This window comes from Monodelphis domestica, chromosome 8, assembly GCF_027887165.1.
Source record: "Monodelphis domestica isolate mMonDom1 chromosome 8, mMonDom1.pri, whole genome shotgun sequence".
Classification (NCBI taxonomy): domain Eukaryota; kingdom Metazoa; phylum Chordata; class Mammalia; order Didelphimorphia; family Didelphidae; genus Monodelphis; species Monodelphis domestica.
Genome location: NC_077234.1, coordinates 10937065 through 10955656, shown reverse-complemented (window position 1 = coordinate 10955656; position 18592 = coordinate 10937065). Strand labels below are relative to the sequence as shown.

The window sequence follows — 18592 nt, the reverse complement described above, 5'->3', positions numbered from 1 at the left end:
TACAGGGATGGAATGCTACCCACTCTCCAAAGGAATTAAGCCTGATGTAAGTCTCTGACAGGAAACATTGGGCAGAAGGAAAAAAGCCTAAAGGAACACCCCAGGGAAGAGTTGTGCTCACGGCTGGCTCTCTCCGGTTGGTCCAGTCATTCCACGACTGAGACAGGGGACTCGACTCCCCAGCGCTAGTCTCCCTGTGGGAGCTGGCATTTCAGTGATATTGTGGCCTTTCATCTGAGTAATCTCAGACACTGCCTAGCGTCCCAGGCACACCTGGGCCCAGATGAATCAAAGAGAAGCCAGACTGACCTGTGTCTGCAGCCTTGCAACAATGTCCTTCCGAGCCTTCATGACCGCTTCCAGTTTTCCAGAGACCATGATGGAGAGGCCTTGGTCTTTGGCAAGAGATAACTCCAGGTGAGCACCGGTCCTCTGCATGATCTCAAGGCAGATCTTGGCTTGCTCTCCTTCCCCAAACTGGTTCATGTCCTTGTACTTCCTCTCCTCCAGGGGAACGTGGAACACCTGCTCAAACACAGGGGAAGGGGACATGAGCCACAGAGTCAGAGCTGAGCCGGAGTGGCTGGGCATCTGCAGGTGGGCACAGCCCCAATGTGAGGAGAGCTGCTCAAGTACCTCTTCTGGGCCCTGGCTGAATCCACGAAGGAAGTAACCGCCTGACCCCACCATGGAGTAAATCCAGCTGGGGACAGGCCATCAGGTTCACCTCCTAGTCTACTTTTACACGTCTGCAAAGGGAACAGATCGGAGCTAGAAGTGACCTTGGAGGGTGGCTGGGGCTCAGGCCAACAGCCGGCTCCCAGGACTTTCCAAGCTGTCTGTATCTTTCCCCAACCCCTCTCCCACAGGGCCCCACTAGGATCCGCCTTGAAGTCACCTTGTTGGGCCTTGAAAACAGCGCCTATTTCCTTACCCCATCCATGTCCCTGGATGTCCCATGTGCTTAGCATTTAATTCAAGTCCCCAGCGCCAAGTACTCTGGCCACAGGCATGCCAGACATGGTATTGGCAACCTCCCCAGGGGCACCGACAAGGTAAGGGTCACAAAGGTGGGGAAGGGGGTCTTTAATCCAACAATTCCACACATACTCCTATGTGACAGGGGCTGTGCTGTGATATACAAGGCTTCTTGTTAACCTACTGGGGGAAGGGAGCATGAAAGCCATCTTCAACTGTATATGGGATGGCGTCTGGAAGAGATATTCATCACTTGATTATTCCAGAAGGCAGTACAAGCCCCAAAGAGTATGAGCTATAGGAAGGCATAGTTCTACTGAATTTTAGGGAAAAAAAACAAACAAAAAACAACGCTTACTAGCCATCCCAGAACCAAATGAGAAATCTTTCCAAGCAGTGAATTCCCCATCACTGCTGACAGAAGCTCCAAGACAACAGGGCTAACTCTCTTAGATTCTCTGACTGGAGAACTAAAGGACTTATTTATACCAGATCTAACATCTTCACCAACTTCCCTAGGCTGGCTGTGTTTGCTCACTCACAGTTCTTTTCTCATGTAACTTGTAGTCTATTTTTTTCCCTTCCCCTCTTCCTTCTATCCTCCCTCTCTACTCCCTTCTACCTTCCTTTCTTTTCTTTCATAAACTCTTGCCTTCCATCTAAGTATTGATTCCAAGGCAGAAGAGTGGTAAGGGTGAGGCAATAGGGGTTAAATGACTTTTCCAGGATCACATAGCTAGGAAGTATCTGAGATCAAATTTGAACCCAAGACCACCCATCTCTAGGCCTGACTCAATCCACAGCTGTCCCCACTGAGGCTATTTTCTACAAATCAAGTGCATGTCCCATTTCCAGGTATATTCACGTGGATTAGAAAACAATACTCTCTTCTCACATTTCACTTGGGCCTAGTCTGAGATTCTTCTTGCATTTCCCACCTGAGTGATGATGGAGGCTTTAATGGGTCGGATTTTGTTGCCCCAGGCTCCAGCAGGCTCCTGAGCAGCTTCCAAGCAAGAAGATTTCTCAGGGAGTGGAGGGAAGGCATCTTTATAAGTTGGGGGGTCACTCTCATCTTCTGAATTTAAAGCAGCAACTGGAGGAAAGACAAAGAACTCATAGGATCATTCTAAATATAGTGAAAAACAGCAAGCATTTTGAAATCCTACAACAAAAGGCAGCAAATGAATGACAGCTACTAGATAACTCATCAGTTCCCCATTTCATTCACATTTTGGCTTTGGAGTAGGGTAAAACCGTTACAAAGATGTTTTGATTCCCTCCCTCCCCTTTCTATCAAGATATATCCTAGTTGAATAAAGCTCTATCTCTCAGCATGCCTACTCAAATCCAGCTGGTCTGATGTAAGACCCAAATCTACTTCTCTCAAATACAGCACCATGATAGCAAGAACTCCCCACCACGCAGGGGGTGCTCCAAGGGCCACTGAGACCCTAGTAGACCTCCCCTCATGCTACGCTCACCCAAGGACAAGGTGAGGGGCTGGAACTTGCCTGGCACATGGCGGGAGGGCAAGCTGGCCTTGCCCTCATTAACTACGACCGTACTTCAGTACTGTACACGGCCATCTTAAAAATGGGTCTCATTTACCAAGTAAAGCAGTCAGGACTGACTGAACGCACACACATTGGGCACAAATACTAAAAAACCAAATAAGAACATATTTTAAGAACTTGTAATCATGATCTTGGTCCTCAAAGGGCCACAGGAAGATCTCCATCTGGGGCCAACTCTGCAAAGCCAAATCCTCAATCGGATACACATTAACCCTCATAAAAATGGAGAGACAATGGATGGTAAAGATGGTGGTGTGACAACAGTTACCTTTAATCTGCTGCTGAGCCAGCCCACTGCGGTGCTCTGCAAAGCTCTCCTGGGTCAAAACTGCAACAGAGCTCATTGTCGATGTCCCACCTACACACAATCCGGGTATGCCACTAAAGGAGCGGGGAGAAGCAAGGAAGGAGACCTCAGGTTATCTGGATGGGGCCAGGGCTCAATTTTTCAGATTGAATTGGGATGCTAGAAACACTGAGATCCAAATGTCAAAGCCTGAGGGAATATCTTGCTCCTCACCCTGATCCTGAGCCTCTCTCTGCTTTTAGGACCATGCCAGGAGGAGCTTCTAGGTGGTGCAGCAGATAGAGCAGTGGGCATGAAATCAGGAAGACTCATCTTCCTGGATTTGTATCTGGTCTCTGACACTGATCAGCTGTGTGACCCTGTGCAAGTCACTTCACCCTCTCTGCCTCAGTCTCCACCTCTATAAATAAAATGAGCTAGAGAAGGAAATGGTAAACCACTCTGGGATCTCTGCTATGAAAAATCCAAATGGAGTCATGAAGAGTCAGGCAGGATGGGAAAACAACTTAACAACAATGATGAGGACAATGACAACAGAGACAATTATTCCAGGGTCACCAAACTATTCATGCTCAGATCCTATTAGTTAGAAGCAACAAAAACGGAGGGGACTAAAGTGAATAGGCCGGGCCTAGAGGATCTTTCAACAAAAGCACCATTTAACTCAATAGGTCAAGGGATCTGTGATCTCATCAACATGGGCAAGCCTGCCACCAGAGCAAACCAGGAGCTGGGCAAGCCTAGTCTTCTGTTGCCCACATTCACTAAGCTGAGGCACGGGCACACTGGAATTAAGAGCCTCAGAATGAGGGGGACCGAATCAAGTGCTCCCTCTTCCCCCATCACAAAAACTAAAAGCAACTCAAGAGACTAACTCAATACATGTGCCAGCCACTGAGCAGCTTCCCTGTTCTTTTAAGACGAATCTGAAATTCTTGCAGAAAAGACCACATCACCAACAGGGCACCAAGTGAACATCTCCCTCTCCCCCCACTTTGGTGGGTCCATTCCATGCCTCTCCCAGAGGTCTTTTTCCCCTTCATGCGGGCACAATGCTTGTCCCTTAAAGAATAGCCACCAGTTCTGACTTAGTCTTGCCCTTCCTCCATGAAGCCTCTGGAGACCAGAAGAGCCTCTTCTTGAGGCCCAAGGGCAGTAGGTCTCCATGTTCCGTTGGGATTGTGAATACAAGTCCAGCCAGCAACTTCTCACCTCTGAAACCCTGATGAGATGCCTGAGGACAGGTCATGTCTCTGCATAGCTCAGAGCCTGGCCCATAGCAAACCCCAAATAAGTGCCAGTAGACTACCCACCTCCCCACACAAATCCAACTAGGCCACTCTCTTCTCTATCCCTTTTCTGCCTCCCTCTTGCTGAGCCACCGAGATGGGGTTGGAATGAGCATGGGCTGTGAAGTTAGCAGGTGTGGGTTCAAATTCTAACTCTCATTTAGTAGCTAGGTGACATTAGTCAGGTCACAACCTCTGAATCTGTTTCTCCATCTGCAAAATGGGCTAATGTTTTTTAGTTCAAAGTGCTGGGCCTAGAAGCAGGAAGACCTGAGTTGAAATCTAGCTTCAGGCACTTTAGTGGCTATGTAACACCTAGGCAAGTCATTTTATTCCTGTCTGCCTTGGTTTCTTCAATTATAAAATGGGGACAATAATAATAGCATCTATCTCTCAGGGTTGTTGTGAGGCTCAAATAAGAAAATAATTAGCACAGTGCCTGGCACATAGTAGGTGCTATGTCATTATTACTTATTTTTATCATTATTAACATTTAGAGGTTACGGGGGTGATATGGGGTTTAAGAATGCAAGGAGTCACTATTCAAAGAATTCTTCAGTTATAAAATGGATTCTTTTTAACCATTTAGCAAAAGTTTTGACAATGTCTCTTGTGCTACTCATGTGGAGAATGTACAACACATTCTAGCGCAACTGGATGGAATTAGATACTGGCTCAATGGCCAAACCCATTGTCTTCCACGTCAACATGGAAGATGGCTTCCCATGCAGGGCCTCAGGGAGCTGCCCCTGTCCCTTTGCCACGTGGGTATCTTTCCCAATCACTCCTCATCTCCCTTTGCAGTCAGGAATATACTCTCTCCTGCTCCTCCATCTACCTCCCTGACCTCCTCCTCTGCCTATTTTGCTGGCTCTTTGTCCAGGTCATTCCAGCTAAATACCTCTCAATACCCCTCAGGGCTTCTCCTACTACAACAGCATTGGTGAACCTTTTAGAGATCACATGCCCTAACTGTAGCTTCAAGGGGCCAGCGAGCCCCACCCCCTTGGAACCCCGCCCCATTACCCAAGGGAGGGATAAGCATTCCCACTGGGCTGCTGAACAGAGGGGCAGGGCAAATGAAAAGGTCCTCAGGCTTGGTGGCAAGGGGAAGAGGAGCAGCTCAAGAGCCACCTTAAACCCAGGAACTCTTCTTCCATCCTTATCACTGGGGAGGGCAATGCCACACTGCTCTCAGCACTGGACTATGGCAGGAGCTGCTGAGTCTGCCTGCCTCCAGGCTCTCCCCACTCCAGCCACCAAAGTGATTTTCTTTTTTTTTTTTTAAACCCTTACCTTCTGTCTTGGAATCAATACTGTGTATTGGTTCCAAGGCAGAAGAGTGGTAAGGGCGAGGCAATGAGTTAAGTGACTTGCCCAGGGTCACACAGCTAGGAAGTATCTGAGGCCAGATTTGAACCTAGGACCTCCCCTCTCTAGGCCTGATTCTCAATCCACTGAGCTACCCAGCTGCCAACGTGATTTTTATTAAGCCTAGGGTCTGACCATGTCACTCTCCTCCTCCAGAAGGTCCAAAACATTCAAAGTCCTTCATTACCTGCCCCTGTAACTTTTTACACTTTACAGTCTTGTTTCACTTGTGTCCTCAACACACACTCTCTTAATTCACCAACACTGGCCTCCTGGCTGTTCCATGAACAAGATCCTTTCTGGCTGTCCCCCCTGCCTAGACTACTCTCTCCCCTCCACTCTGACGGCTGCTGACCTCCTCCTGGACCTCTAATTCCAGTGCCTTTCCTCTCTTCATTGTCTCTGTCTGTATTCACCTGTCTTCTGCTCCATTCGACTGGAAGCTTCTTGAAGGCAGGGGCTGTCTTTGTTTCTTTCTGTGTCCCTAGTGCTTCAGAGAGTGTCTGGCACAATGTAGATGCTTAATCAATATTTATTACTTGCTGATAGAAAAAATTAAATCCATAAAACATTTTTGAATTTGTAAAAAAGTAGAGATCACCAGTGGTTAGGGTCCTAGTTCAAGTTAATGCAAACTCTAAAAAGCTCCACCCAACAAAAGTCCTCTCCTTGTCCCTTAGATGCTAAAGTGTTCTTTTCTCATGACCACTAAAATCTATAAATATTTCTAAAATTTAACAAGGAAGGGCAGCCAGGTGGCTCGGTAGGTAGAGAGCTAGGCCTAGAGATGGGAGGTCCTGGGTTTCAATCAGGCCTCAGACACTTCCTATCTGTTTGACCCTAGGCAAATCCATTAACCCCCAGCCTTTTCTGCTCTTCTGCCCAGGAACTGAGATTTACCATTGATTCTAAGACAGAAGGTAAGGCTCTCAAAGAAATAACCGCCCAAGGAGAGTGGTCCAGAGCAGAAGAGCTGGCAGTGGACTTCAGGGCCTACTCTCGACCTTGGTCCTGGACAGATCTCATCTGGAGATTCAGATCTGGCTTGGGGCAGGAGTGGGGCCCTGTTTCAGAAGAATGCTGATAAGCTGAAGGGTCCAGAGAAGGGCCACAAGATGGGAAGGGCCTCCAGGCCAGTGACATCAGGATCTCGGGAAAGGACTGGGTCTGTTTTGAAGGGGGGAGGAGTCACAACTGCTGCACCACAAGTATCTAAAAGACTATAAAGTAGAAGAAAGGTGAGGCCTGTTCTATGTGGCTGCAGGAGGCGGGAGTCCAACAGTCATGGCTGACCAAAAGGGAATGGGCATAGGTCTTCAAACAGAAGCTGGATGATGCCTGTTGGCATTGTTCTAGAAGAGCTTCCTTTTGTGTGTAGCAGGATTATGCCAGGACAGGAACCAAACTCTCTTTCCAATCCTGTCTATGAACTCCCACCCCCACCTTCTCCTTAGAACTTGCCCAAGAAATGGCCTTAGGGCCTTGCCCTCTAGTTGGTGCAGCAATGACCTCAAGAAGTGTGTGGGGTGTGCACAAGGAATGGCTTGGGCTTCCTGGTGACGCCCCTCCAGGCCATGAGAGGATCCATGGGATCCTGGGAGCACACAGGACCCTCAGGAGCCAAGGGAGAAGAGTGAAGAAAACGCAGAGCTAAAAAGGCAGCGGAGGTGAGCACCGGTCTACTCTTTCACAGGCCTCAGATGATATCAGCTGGAGTTAGACTGTGGCCCTTAGCAGAGCCAGAAAGGGCAGCTAGTCCTCCCCCACCTGTGACCCCCCCCCCCCCCGAAAATTCAGTTCTCATCCTTATAGGTTCTTCCAAGTTACTAAGAACTCGTCCTGCACTCCCATGACATACCTAATCCACCCCTAAGGAGGTGAGGATCTAAAAATAGATCCCCAAGTCAGATGACCCCCCCAAAGCAGACTGATTTTTAGAATCATGGTCACGAACCCCAAGGATGACATGACAACAAACTGTCAGAGTTTGGGGGAATGAAGTTTGCAAAAATGTCCTCAGTTGACATCACAAACTTTTATGGATGAATAATAATAATGCAGGAGACCCGTCCACTCACCAGCTAAATGGTCAGTAGCCAGAAAATCCGTCCTGCAGTCGCTTGTCCGTCAGCCTGCCAGCTGGGGGGAAGCGAGAGAAAGAAAAAGTTACTAGCAGTGCCAAAGCACACCGGGCCCAGGCCCTTGGGCCACGAAGCATCAAGTGGGGTGGTACATAAGGCTCCGGCACCCCCTTTCTGGGCGCTTAAACCTAGGTGGCCCCGACTCCTTCCAGTGAGCAGAGCAGCCAGTCTAGCCCCAAACTGCTTTTGGTCCACCCCGATGGAAATCCAAAGTGGAACGCCCCTCCCCCCAGGGCCTCCTTCTCCTGAAGCCGGGAAGGTTTCTGCAAAAGCTCAGGGAGGCCCCAGAGGGCCATGCACAGCGCCGGTGCCTGAGAAAGGGCACCCAGGAGAGGGCCAAAGGGAGGAAAGCCCAGCCCCAAGGCCCAGCATTTCCAAGAGCCGGGGGTGGGGGGGTGTCTCAGCCCCCCCCTCCCCCCCCCACGAGCTGCCTGGCAATTCTGCTGCTTCTCTCACTTCCACGAGGCCAGTGACCACACACTGGAGCCCAGGATGCACCTGTGCTGCCAGGCCTCACTGGCAGCTATCGTGGGGCTGCCCCAGCACTGAGACACCCCCTGGCAGCCCTGCTTTGGGCCCAGCCCTAACCCCCCCCAGGTGTTGGCAATGAGAAAAACTCCCAGTGACACAGTTGAATTCATCAGGGCAGGGAGAGGATTCCCACTGCCAGAGAGCACCGGCTGTACCCAACCTGGAGCAAGTCTCTCTCCTGGGCCTCATTCCAGTGAGGGCACCGCCTGTGGCCTCAGTGACCAGCCCACACCCTCAGCATCCTCCTCCTCCTCCTGGACTTGGGCAAAGAGCCTCCTAAGTGGTCCCTCTGCATGCAGGACCTCCCTTTCAGGGTCTGGGCGAAGCCCAGAGCGGGCCACACGGTCACTGCCCTGCCCAAGAAGTTCAGAAAGTCTTGGTGCAATGCTAGGAGCATGAATGGATGACGTGGGCATCGAGCCCATATAAATCAGCTCCTGCAGTCTGCCTCCAGCTACCTTTCCACAGTGCGATGGACACGGCCCTCCTTGAAGAATTCCACATTCTAGCCAGACTGGCCTGACTGCCCTTCCCTAGGCAGGACATTCCGCCTCCCTCCTCCGTATCTTTGCACAGGCTGTGCCCTCCTGTCTGGCATGCATGTGCTCCTTACCTGTACTTCAAAAACAAACTATCTCCCAGGAGAATGGGAGCTCCCAGAGGCTGAAGACTGCCTTTTGTCTTTGTAGCCCTGCCTGGCACAGCGCTTACTACCCACCAGACACTCGCCGAGGATTTAGCCAGGGTTACACCAGGAGTTCCAGAACTTGGTTTGGATTGCTCCAACTAGACTCTGCCTGCTCTGCCACCCTCTCCTGGTAACAAACCATCCTAATCTGCCACCAGAGAGCATTTTTAAGGTCAAAAAGCACTTTTTAAGCTTAAATGATGTTTTATTAGACATTTCACACTGAACAATAATATAAAGTTGTCTAGCAATGAGCTTTAATGAATAAGGTGGGGTGGGACAGCTGTGTGACTCTGGGCATGGCACAGCCTCTCTGCCTTGGTTTCCCTCCATAAAACTGGGATAATGACACCCACGCAAAAATGAAATGAAGTACTACATGTCACATGTTTTGCAAACATTGCCCCAAAGCTAGCTATGATCGCCACCAGTTTCCAGAGTCCTTCCCTGTCCGTCCCAACTACGATCACTTGTCCGGTGGGTCTGGTTCCAGGGGCCCCCTTCGGCCTTCCTCACACTACCTTCATTCCAACCTCAAGTCCATGAAGCCTGAGGCTGAGCAGGCCAGCCCCTCCTCACTAAAGGTCCAGTTGGGCTCCCAATTACCTCCAGGATCAGAGGAAAAAAGCCAACTTCACATTCAAAGTGCTCCCTGACCTGCCAGCCTCCTTCCACCCTATCCACCCCACTCCTGATTCTGGGCCTGAAACCCCTTCCCCCTCCACGAAGCCTCCGCTAAAACCCACCTTCTACAGGAAGCCCTTCTGGATTGCCCTTCCATTTCTCCTCCCTAGACTGTGACTGTGGCTAGCTGCTGGCCTGTATCTCTAAATGACAAAGCACCGTGTGGGTACCCAGCAGACACTTAATCATTGCTGGCTGACCTGGCCATTGTGAGGGGCTACAAGGACTAGCCCCGCAATGAGGCAAAGGAGGCTGGGAAAAGGGATCGTGGAGCGGCCAGGAAGACCTGCAAAGGAAGAGCCAACAAGCCCTGAATGAGGGCAGAAAGAGCCTTCCCAGGTTCCAGGCTGCCGCCCCTCCAGGAACCCTACAAACTCCCCAGCTGATCTGTCACAGATGGAGCCTGGAGCCTATGTCTTGGGACCCCGGAATAGCGGTCTGAAAACCTGCCCCAATGAGCAGGACCAAGTCAGAAGATTGGAATGTGGCTGGGGCATCTCTCCCTACAGCGGGGGCTCACACCAGCACGAGGGGGCAGCTGGGGGCCTCCCCTGGCGGCCCCCCAAGACGTGCTGCTTTCACCTGAAGGGGGCCGGAGGAGCGGAAAGGAGCTGCCCAAGTCCACTTCGAAGGTCCCAGCTGGCCCCAAATCCTCTCATCTCGGCCGGGGGTGTGCCCCAGGCTCCCAAGGTCAGAGGGCCGAGCTCCCGGGCCCAAGGCACAAAGCAAACAGTTGGCCTGAACCTGCTCCTCCGTGGGGACACCCAGCCCACAGCCGGGAAGACAGGAAGGCGGTCAGACAGGCGGCTGTGCCCAAGCCCAGGGCTCTGATCTCGGGTCTCTGCACGGTCCTGCCCATTCACAGCGCCGCTCCGGTGCCGGTGCCCTGTGGCACTGCCCAGCCTGTCTCCCTAGCACAGGGTCAAGGCTCCGGACACCCAAGCGTCCCCTGGGGCCAAGGGGGAGTAGGCAGGGGCCAAGGGCCCTGGCAGCTCAATGACCGGGCCTGTCAGCTGATGAAGGGGCGCCCCCACTCGTGCCTGGTCGCCCGCGGGGCCTCCCCGAGGTGCCACCTCAGCACTGGCTCCGGAGCGGCGCCGCAGGGGGGTGGGGGTGGGGAGAGGCTTAAAGGGCCAGATCCCCCCCCAGCGCCGCAGGGCCCCCCCAGTCAGACGGTGTCAGCTCTGCGACCCCCGCCGGCTGGGGCCCGCAGGGGATGGGGGAGAGGGCTACGATGACGCGGCAGCAGTGCCCCCCTCCCCGGCCCCTGCCCGGCACATGCGCAATGCTGACACGTAGCGTCCCCCCCACCTCCACGTCGGCAGCTCGGCCCGGCCCGGCCCGGGGATGGGGGGGGGGGTGAGCCCCAAAGTTTGTGCGGCTGCCGGGGGCCTGGGGCCCGAGGCAGAAACAGGCTGCCTCCCACCCGCCACCGCCAGGCCCGCACTCACTTTGGCCTCGGCTCCGTGCGCTGCGCCGCCGCCGTCGCCTACCGGGAAGAGCCTGGACGCGCTCGGGAAAGCGGTGGCTCCGCTTCCTCATCGGTATATACGGGCGGCGGCGCCAATGGCGGGCGGACACGTCAGAGGCCCGGCCTCCCGGCCCCGGCCCCGGCCTCCCGCGGCCTCCGCGGCCCAGCCCAGCCCGGCCCAGCGCGGCACGGCCCGGCCCGGCCCCCCACGGCCGCGCGCGCACCGCCCCCCAGCGCGCCCCCCGCCGGCGCGCCCCCGCCGCGCACGCGCCGGCCCCGCCCCCGGCCTGGTCCGCCGACCAATCAGCAGCCGCCCCGGAGCCTCATTCGGGCCGCCTCCACCGCCCGGCAACTTCGCCCAAGTCGGCGGCTCTGCAGCCAGCCACGTGGCGGGGGCCCCAGAGCTCCGCGCGCCCTCTGGCGGCCGGGCGGCCACACCGACGCAACCCAGAAACCAGGCCCAGCCCAGGCTGAGGGCGCGGGCGCGGGCGCAGGCGCAGTCGCGCTCCGAGCAGTGACCCCCTCATCGGGCGGCCTCCAAATAACCCCGGGAATATGGAGTTACAGAGCGCAGGGCCCAGTGCGAATCTGAATCTGCTCAGACTCCCAACAGCTGCGCGAGTCACAGAACTGTCGTCTGCCTCACCTTCCTCATCTGTGAAATGGGAACAAAGAGAAGCTCCCCAACAGGGTGGGTGTGAGCACACGGAGCCTGGCACACAGCAGGCGTCAATAAGTGCCCCTTCCCCTCTCACCAGGAGAGGTTATACACCAGGCAAATGGCGAGTTGGGGTGGGGGTGGGGAGCAGGACAGGAAGCTGCCAAGGACCCCCCATGCCCATTGGGAGCCAGGTGTCAGCACCCACTACCCACAGGGCTCTCTGAACCATCCAGAACCCCTTAGCACCCAGGGAGAGGGGAAAGCTGAGGGGGCAAGGGGGCTCCCCTTCTCTCCCAGCCCCCTCCCTGGGTTCCTGGGGACTGAGGGACTTCCACACAGCACCTGCCCTCCCTTTGGGCACCCACTCGGCCAGGCCAAGCCTTGGGAGAGGCCTGTGTGAACCACAGGGCATGGCCAAGGAGGCTGCCCAAAAGGATGGGCATCCCTGACGAAGTCCCTTCTGTCACCCGTAACCCCCAGCCCTGAGAAGCCACAGGCAGAGGTAGAGGGGGGGAGGCGCCCTCCCAGGCTCCCTGTGGTTCCTCCCACCAGGGTCGGGCAAGCAAAGCTTAGGCATGACAGCCATCCTCCAGGCTCGGAGATACAGGACTGTCCTAGCCACATGTCCCCCCCCCCCAGATAGCCCCTCCTCCCCCCAAACCCAGAAGCAACCCGAGGCAAGAAGTGGCGGATACAAGGGTGACTCTGGGAGGGGCCAGCTGTAACAGAACGGATGGATTGGAAGATCCCTTTCCCCAGCCGATGGGACTGGACCGCAGCACCTACTGCAAGAGAGTAAAGGTGCCAATGAAGTCCTTGATTCAAGTGGAGATTTCATGCACTAGGCAAGGGTTGGCTTCTAGAACGGAGCCCAAGAATGACTCACACGAAGGGCAAAATGGGATCAAAGCTATCAAAGGACATGGGGGGGGGGGGGGCACGGCACGCAATGAAACGGTCCTCAAACTCCACAGGCTCCAACTGACCCAGGACTTTGGGGATCCCCATCCCCCAAAGCGGCACTCATCAGAACGCGTAGAAAATGTGAAGAGAGCAGCACGGGTTCCACTCTGGAGTCTGCTGGGCTGACTGGGAAGCAGACTGAAAGAAGTACGGTCCACTTTATACCGCTGGAAGCCCCAAATGCCTATCTGACATAGAGAATGGCAGTCCAGAGGCCAGGAAGGGATATAGAGAAGGGGAGGAGTGATGAACAGAACAAGGGGGAGAGACTCCCAGATGAAATGGATAACAAAGCAGTGCAGTTAGAAGGAAAATGGCCACCAATTTCTACTCAAAATCCAGTAACGATACACACAAGCCATTACCCAACAGGTAAATGGTCAAAGGGAACAATCCAAGCGGCAACCAGTCAGATGAAAGAAATGTTCCTCACACTCAAACATCTGAAAATTCAAGAAAGCCTCTTCAGGTTTGACCTCCCCTTCAGAAGAGCAAAGATGACCCAAAGGCCGAGTGAGGGTCAGCAGGACGGGGGAGGGGTGGGAAGCACTGAGGCATCTTAAAGGAACTGGCCATTATTATAACTTGTACTTAGGTAGCACTTAAGGTAGGCAAAATGCTTTTCAACAAATATCTCGTTTTGCCTTCCAAACCTCATTGGGAAGGCAGTGTGACCGTTCTCATTTTACAGAAGAAAAAACAGAGACAGGCAGATAAAGTGACTTGGCCAGGGATCCCAAAGACGGTAAGCACTTGAAGCAGGATTTGACCTCAGGTCCTCTCTTCCTGATGAATTCTAGCTCTAACACACTATCCGTCCGCTTGCTGCCCCCATACATAAACCCTTCCTTTCTGCCGTAGAATCAATTCCAAGACCAGAGTGACACGGGCCAGATAAGGGGCGTGAAGTGACTTGTCCAAGGTCGCATAGCTAGGAAGGGTTTGAGGCCAGTCTTCCAGACTTGAGCCACCTACCTGTCCCTAGTCCAGCTGTTCTTGAAAGCAATATGAAACCAAACGCAGGCCTGTTGCCTAAGGAGGCCAAAGACAGAAGGGAAAGGCCTCCTGATTACAAGACTGAGAGCATCCCCGGGAATGGCTGACCAAAGCCAGCACAGTCCATCTGATGGCCAGCTCTAACGGGCTCCTCCCTAAGGGCCCTGCCCACGAGGTCTGCCCCCAGAATCAAATAGGAACCAGCTCCTGCTCAGCTCTGAAAAGGCTGCAGCCTGACCGCGGGCCTCTCCTGGGCCTTGGCGATCCCTGGCTTCGTCGCCAAGGCAGTGCAAAGGCGCCTTCCGCAGAGGGCCCTCCCCGGCGGATCGCCTCCAGCTGAGGGACGGTTGTCTGCGCGTCAGAGCGGGCAGCAGCCGTCTGGGGTTTGGCACCGGATTCGCTTACTAAATGCTCGGTGGCTGACGCACCTAATGGATCTGCTCTAAAGGGAGAAGAAGCGTGACTTGAGCCCACTGCTTTTGACCGTGAGTTGCCACTGCCAGATTTCAACACCAACGAAGCCTCCACGGATACTCAAATGCTGCTTTGCAAAGAACTAGAAAGCCAGTTCCTGTGGACTGGCCATGACAGCGCCACTGGCCGTCCATCTGTGACTCTGGATAGACCTCCATGAAGTGCTGCAGAGCCAGGAAAGAAAGCGAGAAGGACCCCGAAAGTGCATAGTACCAACCAACAAAGAACAAGCCCAACTCCAAGGCCTTTTTGTATCGACCAACTAGGCTCCTCTTTTTCCTTTTTGTCTAAAAATCCTTGTTTGCAGAATGGCTCTATGGGAGTAGGAGGAATACTAGGGGAAAGTATGGTGATGTAACCCAAGAAAAGCATTGACAAAAACTCATTTTAAAAAATGAGTCCAGGGGACAGCTGGGTAGCTCAGTGGATGGAGAGCCAGGCCTGGAGAAGGGAGGTTCTGAGTTCCCACTTTTGTGACCCTGAGCAAGTCACTTGGAGCCACTACACAGTATTGATTCTAGATGGAAGGAAAGGGTTTAAAAAGCAAAAGAGTCCACAGAATCAAGAGAACAATTTGAACAATCACTACAAGGATATAAAGGAAACAATGAGGTCTCCAGAGGAATTGAGATGGATGAGAGATAGTGAGACATCTTCAGAGCCAGTGAAAGTCTCTTTTGTTTTGCTCAACTAGACTTACAAGGGAAAGATTTTTCTTTAATTGTTGGGGGGGGGGGTCATAATTTTTTTAAAAGACAAAACAGTATCATCAATGAAACCAAAAATTATGTCCAAAACAGAACATTAATTATCTCCACTCTGCTTGGTTCCAACTTCTCCATCATCTTTGCCACTGCCTCTAGCCCCAGATAGGCTCGTCCTCATGAGAGGATTTCAGCTTTGGTCCTCACCCCACTCAGGGCCCTCAGGTGCCTCTGCCCCTCTGCTGGGAGGACCTTGGAAAGAGCAGAGAACTCCCACAGCCGCCTTTTACGGAGGCTCCGATTCCCAAGCATCTCTTCCCACCAGCTCCTCTGCTTGGTTTCAACCCCGCCCTCCCATCATCATCATCGTCATGCCTCCTTTTCGGTATCCCCATCAGACTGTGAGCCCCTGGAGGACAGGAAGTGCTTCTCTTTTCCTTATCGGTCCCTGCCTTAGCAGGCACCTAACGAATGCTTATTATTTATATCACACCCCGACCTGCATCGGGGCCTCATTCCCTGCCGACAGCCATAGCCTCCCATCCGATCCCCACGTGCAGGCTTCTTTCACCCAGGCCAGAATCTCCAGGGCCATCCTATTGCCCTCTAGCACCCAATGCAAACGCCCTGGCCGTCCCCACTGCCCCGAGGCAGGACAGATCTTCCAGCAGCTCATGAAGCTCCCCGTGCTCCAGGCAGTGGGTAAGCGTCAGGCCAAGCTCAAGCAGCACTCTCTGCTCTTTGTAGCCACAGTGGTTCAAGAGTGTCCCCGTGGAAGATTCGGGAGCGCCCCGAGGGCAGATGGCCCGCCGTCACTCTCTCCTCTCTGTGCAGGGCCGCCAGGGGAGCCAGAGGGGGCATCCGGGCTACCTCTGCCAATGATCCAGCTCTGCGTCCAGGGTCGCCCACGTCTAGACCAGACTCTCCCCACTGGGCCAGCCAGCTGCCTCCCGGGGCTGAATCGTAAAAGCTAAACCCAAGAGCGGGACATGCCGAGTTAGCACAGGACTCGGGGCTCGTGCTGGAAGGGAAGCCTGGCCATAGCCGGCACCCGCATCCTCATCCACTGGGTAACGGCATGATGAGAAGGCCGGCGGCAGGAGCGCCGGGCCCACGACGGGGGCCACCCAGAATCCCGGAAGAAGCCAGCCTCTGCGCAGCCTCCCCACCAAGAAGCCGCTCTCAGAACCCCGAGATGACTGGCAGCGCGCCAGGCTCTCGGGCAGGCCGAGGGACTGCCCGAGCTCGCCCAAAGGGGACGCGTCCCCGCTGCCTGAGACAGTGGCCCGGGATGGCAAGTGTCCTTCCAGCAGTGGGCGACCCGCGCCAGGGGAGGGGGACGCCATGGGAAGCGGGGAACGTCGACCAGAATTGCCCAAAACGGTTTCTACGTGTCATCGAAAGAGCCAGACTTGGTAAAAAGCGCTCATTCTCCGCAGCCTCGTCCGGCCCGCAGAGGCCTCAAGCGGCGGCTCCAAGGCAGGCCGGGAGGGCCTGGAGGGCAGCCCCTGACTTGGCCTCCGTCAGAACCAGAAGCGGCTGGGGGTCCCGGCGAGGCCAGGCGGCCAACCCTTCCGCTTCTCCTCTGGGGACGGCGCGTCAAGGCACGGCCCACGGGAGGGGCACGGATGGAGCCAGGCTCACCCAGCAAGGGGTGCAGACGTGATTTGAACTCGAGCTTCGCGGACTCCAAGCCCGGGAAGGAATCAAGGGATAACATCTGTGCGAGCCAGCGGAATTGCTCGCGGGCTCTGGGAGGACGGAAAACGACTTAAAAAGCCTCTTACCAGTGACACCACCCGGAGCAGCCACTCACCCCGCGCACTGGCCTCTGGCAAAGGCTGGGGAGGTCCTGGGGAGATGAGGGAACGCGCAAGAGGCGGAGCCTGAAGAGTGCTTCGCCACACTCCGAGGAAACAGTGAACAGAGTAAAAGGCTCGGCGGAAAGGGGCAGCACGAGAGCCAGGCCTACAGACAGGAGGGTCCTGGGTTCAAATGGGTCCTCGGACACTTCCTAGCCAAGTGACCATGGGAGTAAGTCACTTCACCCCCCTGCCTAGCCCTTACTGCTCTTCTGCCTTGGAATCAGTGGGCAGGGGAAGAAGGGGAAGGACTCCAACCAGGACAACGAAGGCCCCGTCCTGGCCCGTGGGGGGACACCCTCCCCCACGGCCATCTGTTTAAGCTCCTTGTTCTCCCATTATTCAACAGGACCACAGAGCCACCAGGTCTTTTGAACCCCTCCAGGCAGGCCCCCTCGTATTGCACTCTGCAGAGGGGCGTCTGTCCTTCCCGACAATGTGTGCGCACGTCTCGTGCGACTGCTATGGTGGCGCGAGACCACTGAACCCGGCCCAAACAGCGTGTGTTCTGGTTGCTCCACCAGACCCGCCGTTCCCCAACTCTGTCCTTTCCGCCTCTCCGTGCTCGTTTATGAAGCGGCCTCCGTCGGCAGGATCTCCCTGCAAACAGATGGTCGCCCCCAAGGAGAGGTCTGAGGCCAGAGCGGAACCAGCCAGGTCAAGAACGCCCGCCGGCTTCGCTCCGAGGCTACCACGCGCGTCCCCGACACGGTCCAGTGTAGACAGGGCTCGGGTGGTCTGCAGCGCCCTCGCGCCGCCTCCCAGGCATGCCTGCGACTGGCCCCAAGGGTGCTCCCGAGGCGCCCTCTCCACCGTCCTCCCCAGGGGCGGGAGTGGCCAGAGGGCAGAGGCCGACCTCCGGGAGAGGCTTCCCAGCGTCCCTTCCCCGGACTTCCTGGCCATCTCTTTGGACGTCCCTCTCCACCGTGGCTCTTCCAGTGTCCGGCTCGGCCCCTTTCTGGCTCTCTCGCAGTGCGGGGAATGTGGGTGGTGTCGATGCGCCTGGAGGGCGGACACGACGTGGCTCCAGGGATTTCTTCTTCACAATCTATGCTCTTGCCCAGCTTACAGGAAAGCCAAGAGAGACTCCCTCCAGCCCCAGCCAGACGCCAGGACGGACGGCAGCACTCACGCAAGGCTGCGAGGCCGCAGGAGGGAGACGGAGCCCCCTTTCGAGGGGCGCCCCTGGGGGGTGCCTCTACTCAACGGCGCTTCTTGCTTCAGACGTTGTTCCAAGGGAAGGCTCGCTGGTCTCGTTGGTTACTCACAGGTGGCCGTTTCTTAATCGCTTATAAGGGAAGGTGTGTGTGGGGGGGACATTAAGAAATAGCGGGGTTATGACAGGCCCACACCACCAGGGAGACTTCTGTTTGGATGAGGGAATGTCCCACAAACGAGGCATGACATCCAGCCTGACAGGCCCTAAGCCTGGCATCTGTTGAGCCAGGAGATTGCACAAGGTCCCCCCCAGTAACAGGAACAAACCAGCGGTCCAGTGTTCCATGACCCCAAAACCTCCAGGAAGAGCCAGACACAACCATGTTCGCCTAAGATGGCTCCATTTGGCTGCCAAAAACCATTACATCTTCTCTTCCCATAGGGAAGGCTGAACCTCATTATCCCCTCTTTCCCCGACAGCCCTTCCATTTACCATCAGCTATGAGCAGGAATGCCAGGGGGTAGCTGGGTGGCTCAGTGGATGGAGAGGCAGGCCTAGGGACGGGAGGTCCTGGGTTCAAATCTGGCCTCAGACACTTCCCAGCTGGGTGACCCTGGGCAATACCCAGTATTGATTCCAAGACGGAAGGTAAGGATTAAAAAGAAAAAGGAATGCCAGGCGCTTTGCCAAGCCCAGAGCATGACCGGTGGAGGAGGCCTTCTCATGAAATGCTCCC

At 54.9% G+C, this 18592-nt stretch overlaps 1 protein-coding gene across 5 annotated transcripts in view; it reads right to left on the bottom strand.

Annotated features, from left to right (window-relative positions):
* The window catches only part of HDLBP (high density lipoprotein binding protein), an 84389-nt gene that overhangs the window by 39589 nt on the left and 26208 nt on the right, over window positions 1-18592 (bottom strand). For 3 of the 5 annotated variants that reach the window (XM_056808611.1, XM_056808609.1, XM_056808612.1), the window contains 4 exons: window positions 7601-7661; window positions 2824-2936; window positions 1917-2074; window positions 310-525 (listed from right to left, as the gene is read on the bottom strand). In XM_056808611.1, coding sequence (XP_056664589.1) covers window positions 310-525; window positions 1917-2074; window positions 2824-2899 — 450 coding nt within the window. In that variant the 5' untranslated portion in view covers window positions 2900-2936; window positions 7601-7661. Of the gene's footprint in view, window positions 1-309; window positions 526-1916; window positions 2075-2823; window positions 2937-7600; window positions 7662-10148; window positions 10835-11017; window positions 11249-18592 lie in introns of those variants that run through there. The other 2 variants (XM_056808608.1, XM_056808610.1) reach the window with 2 other exon arrangements.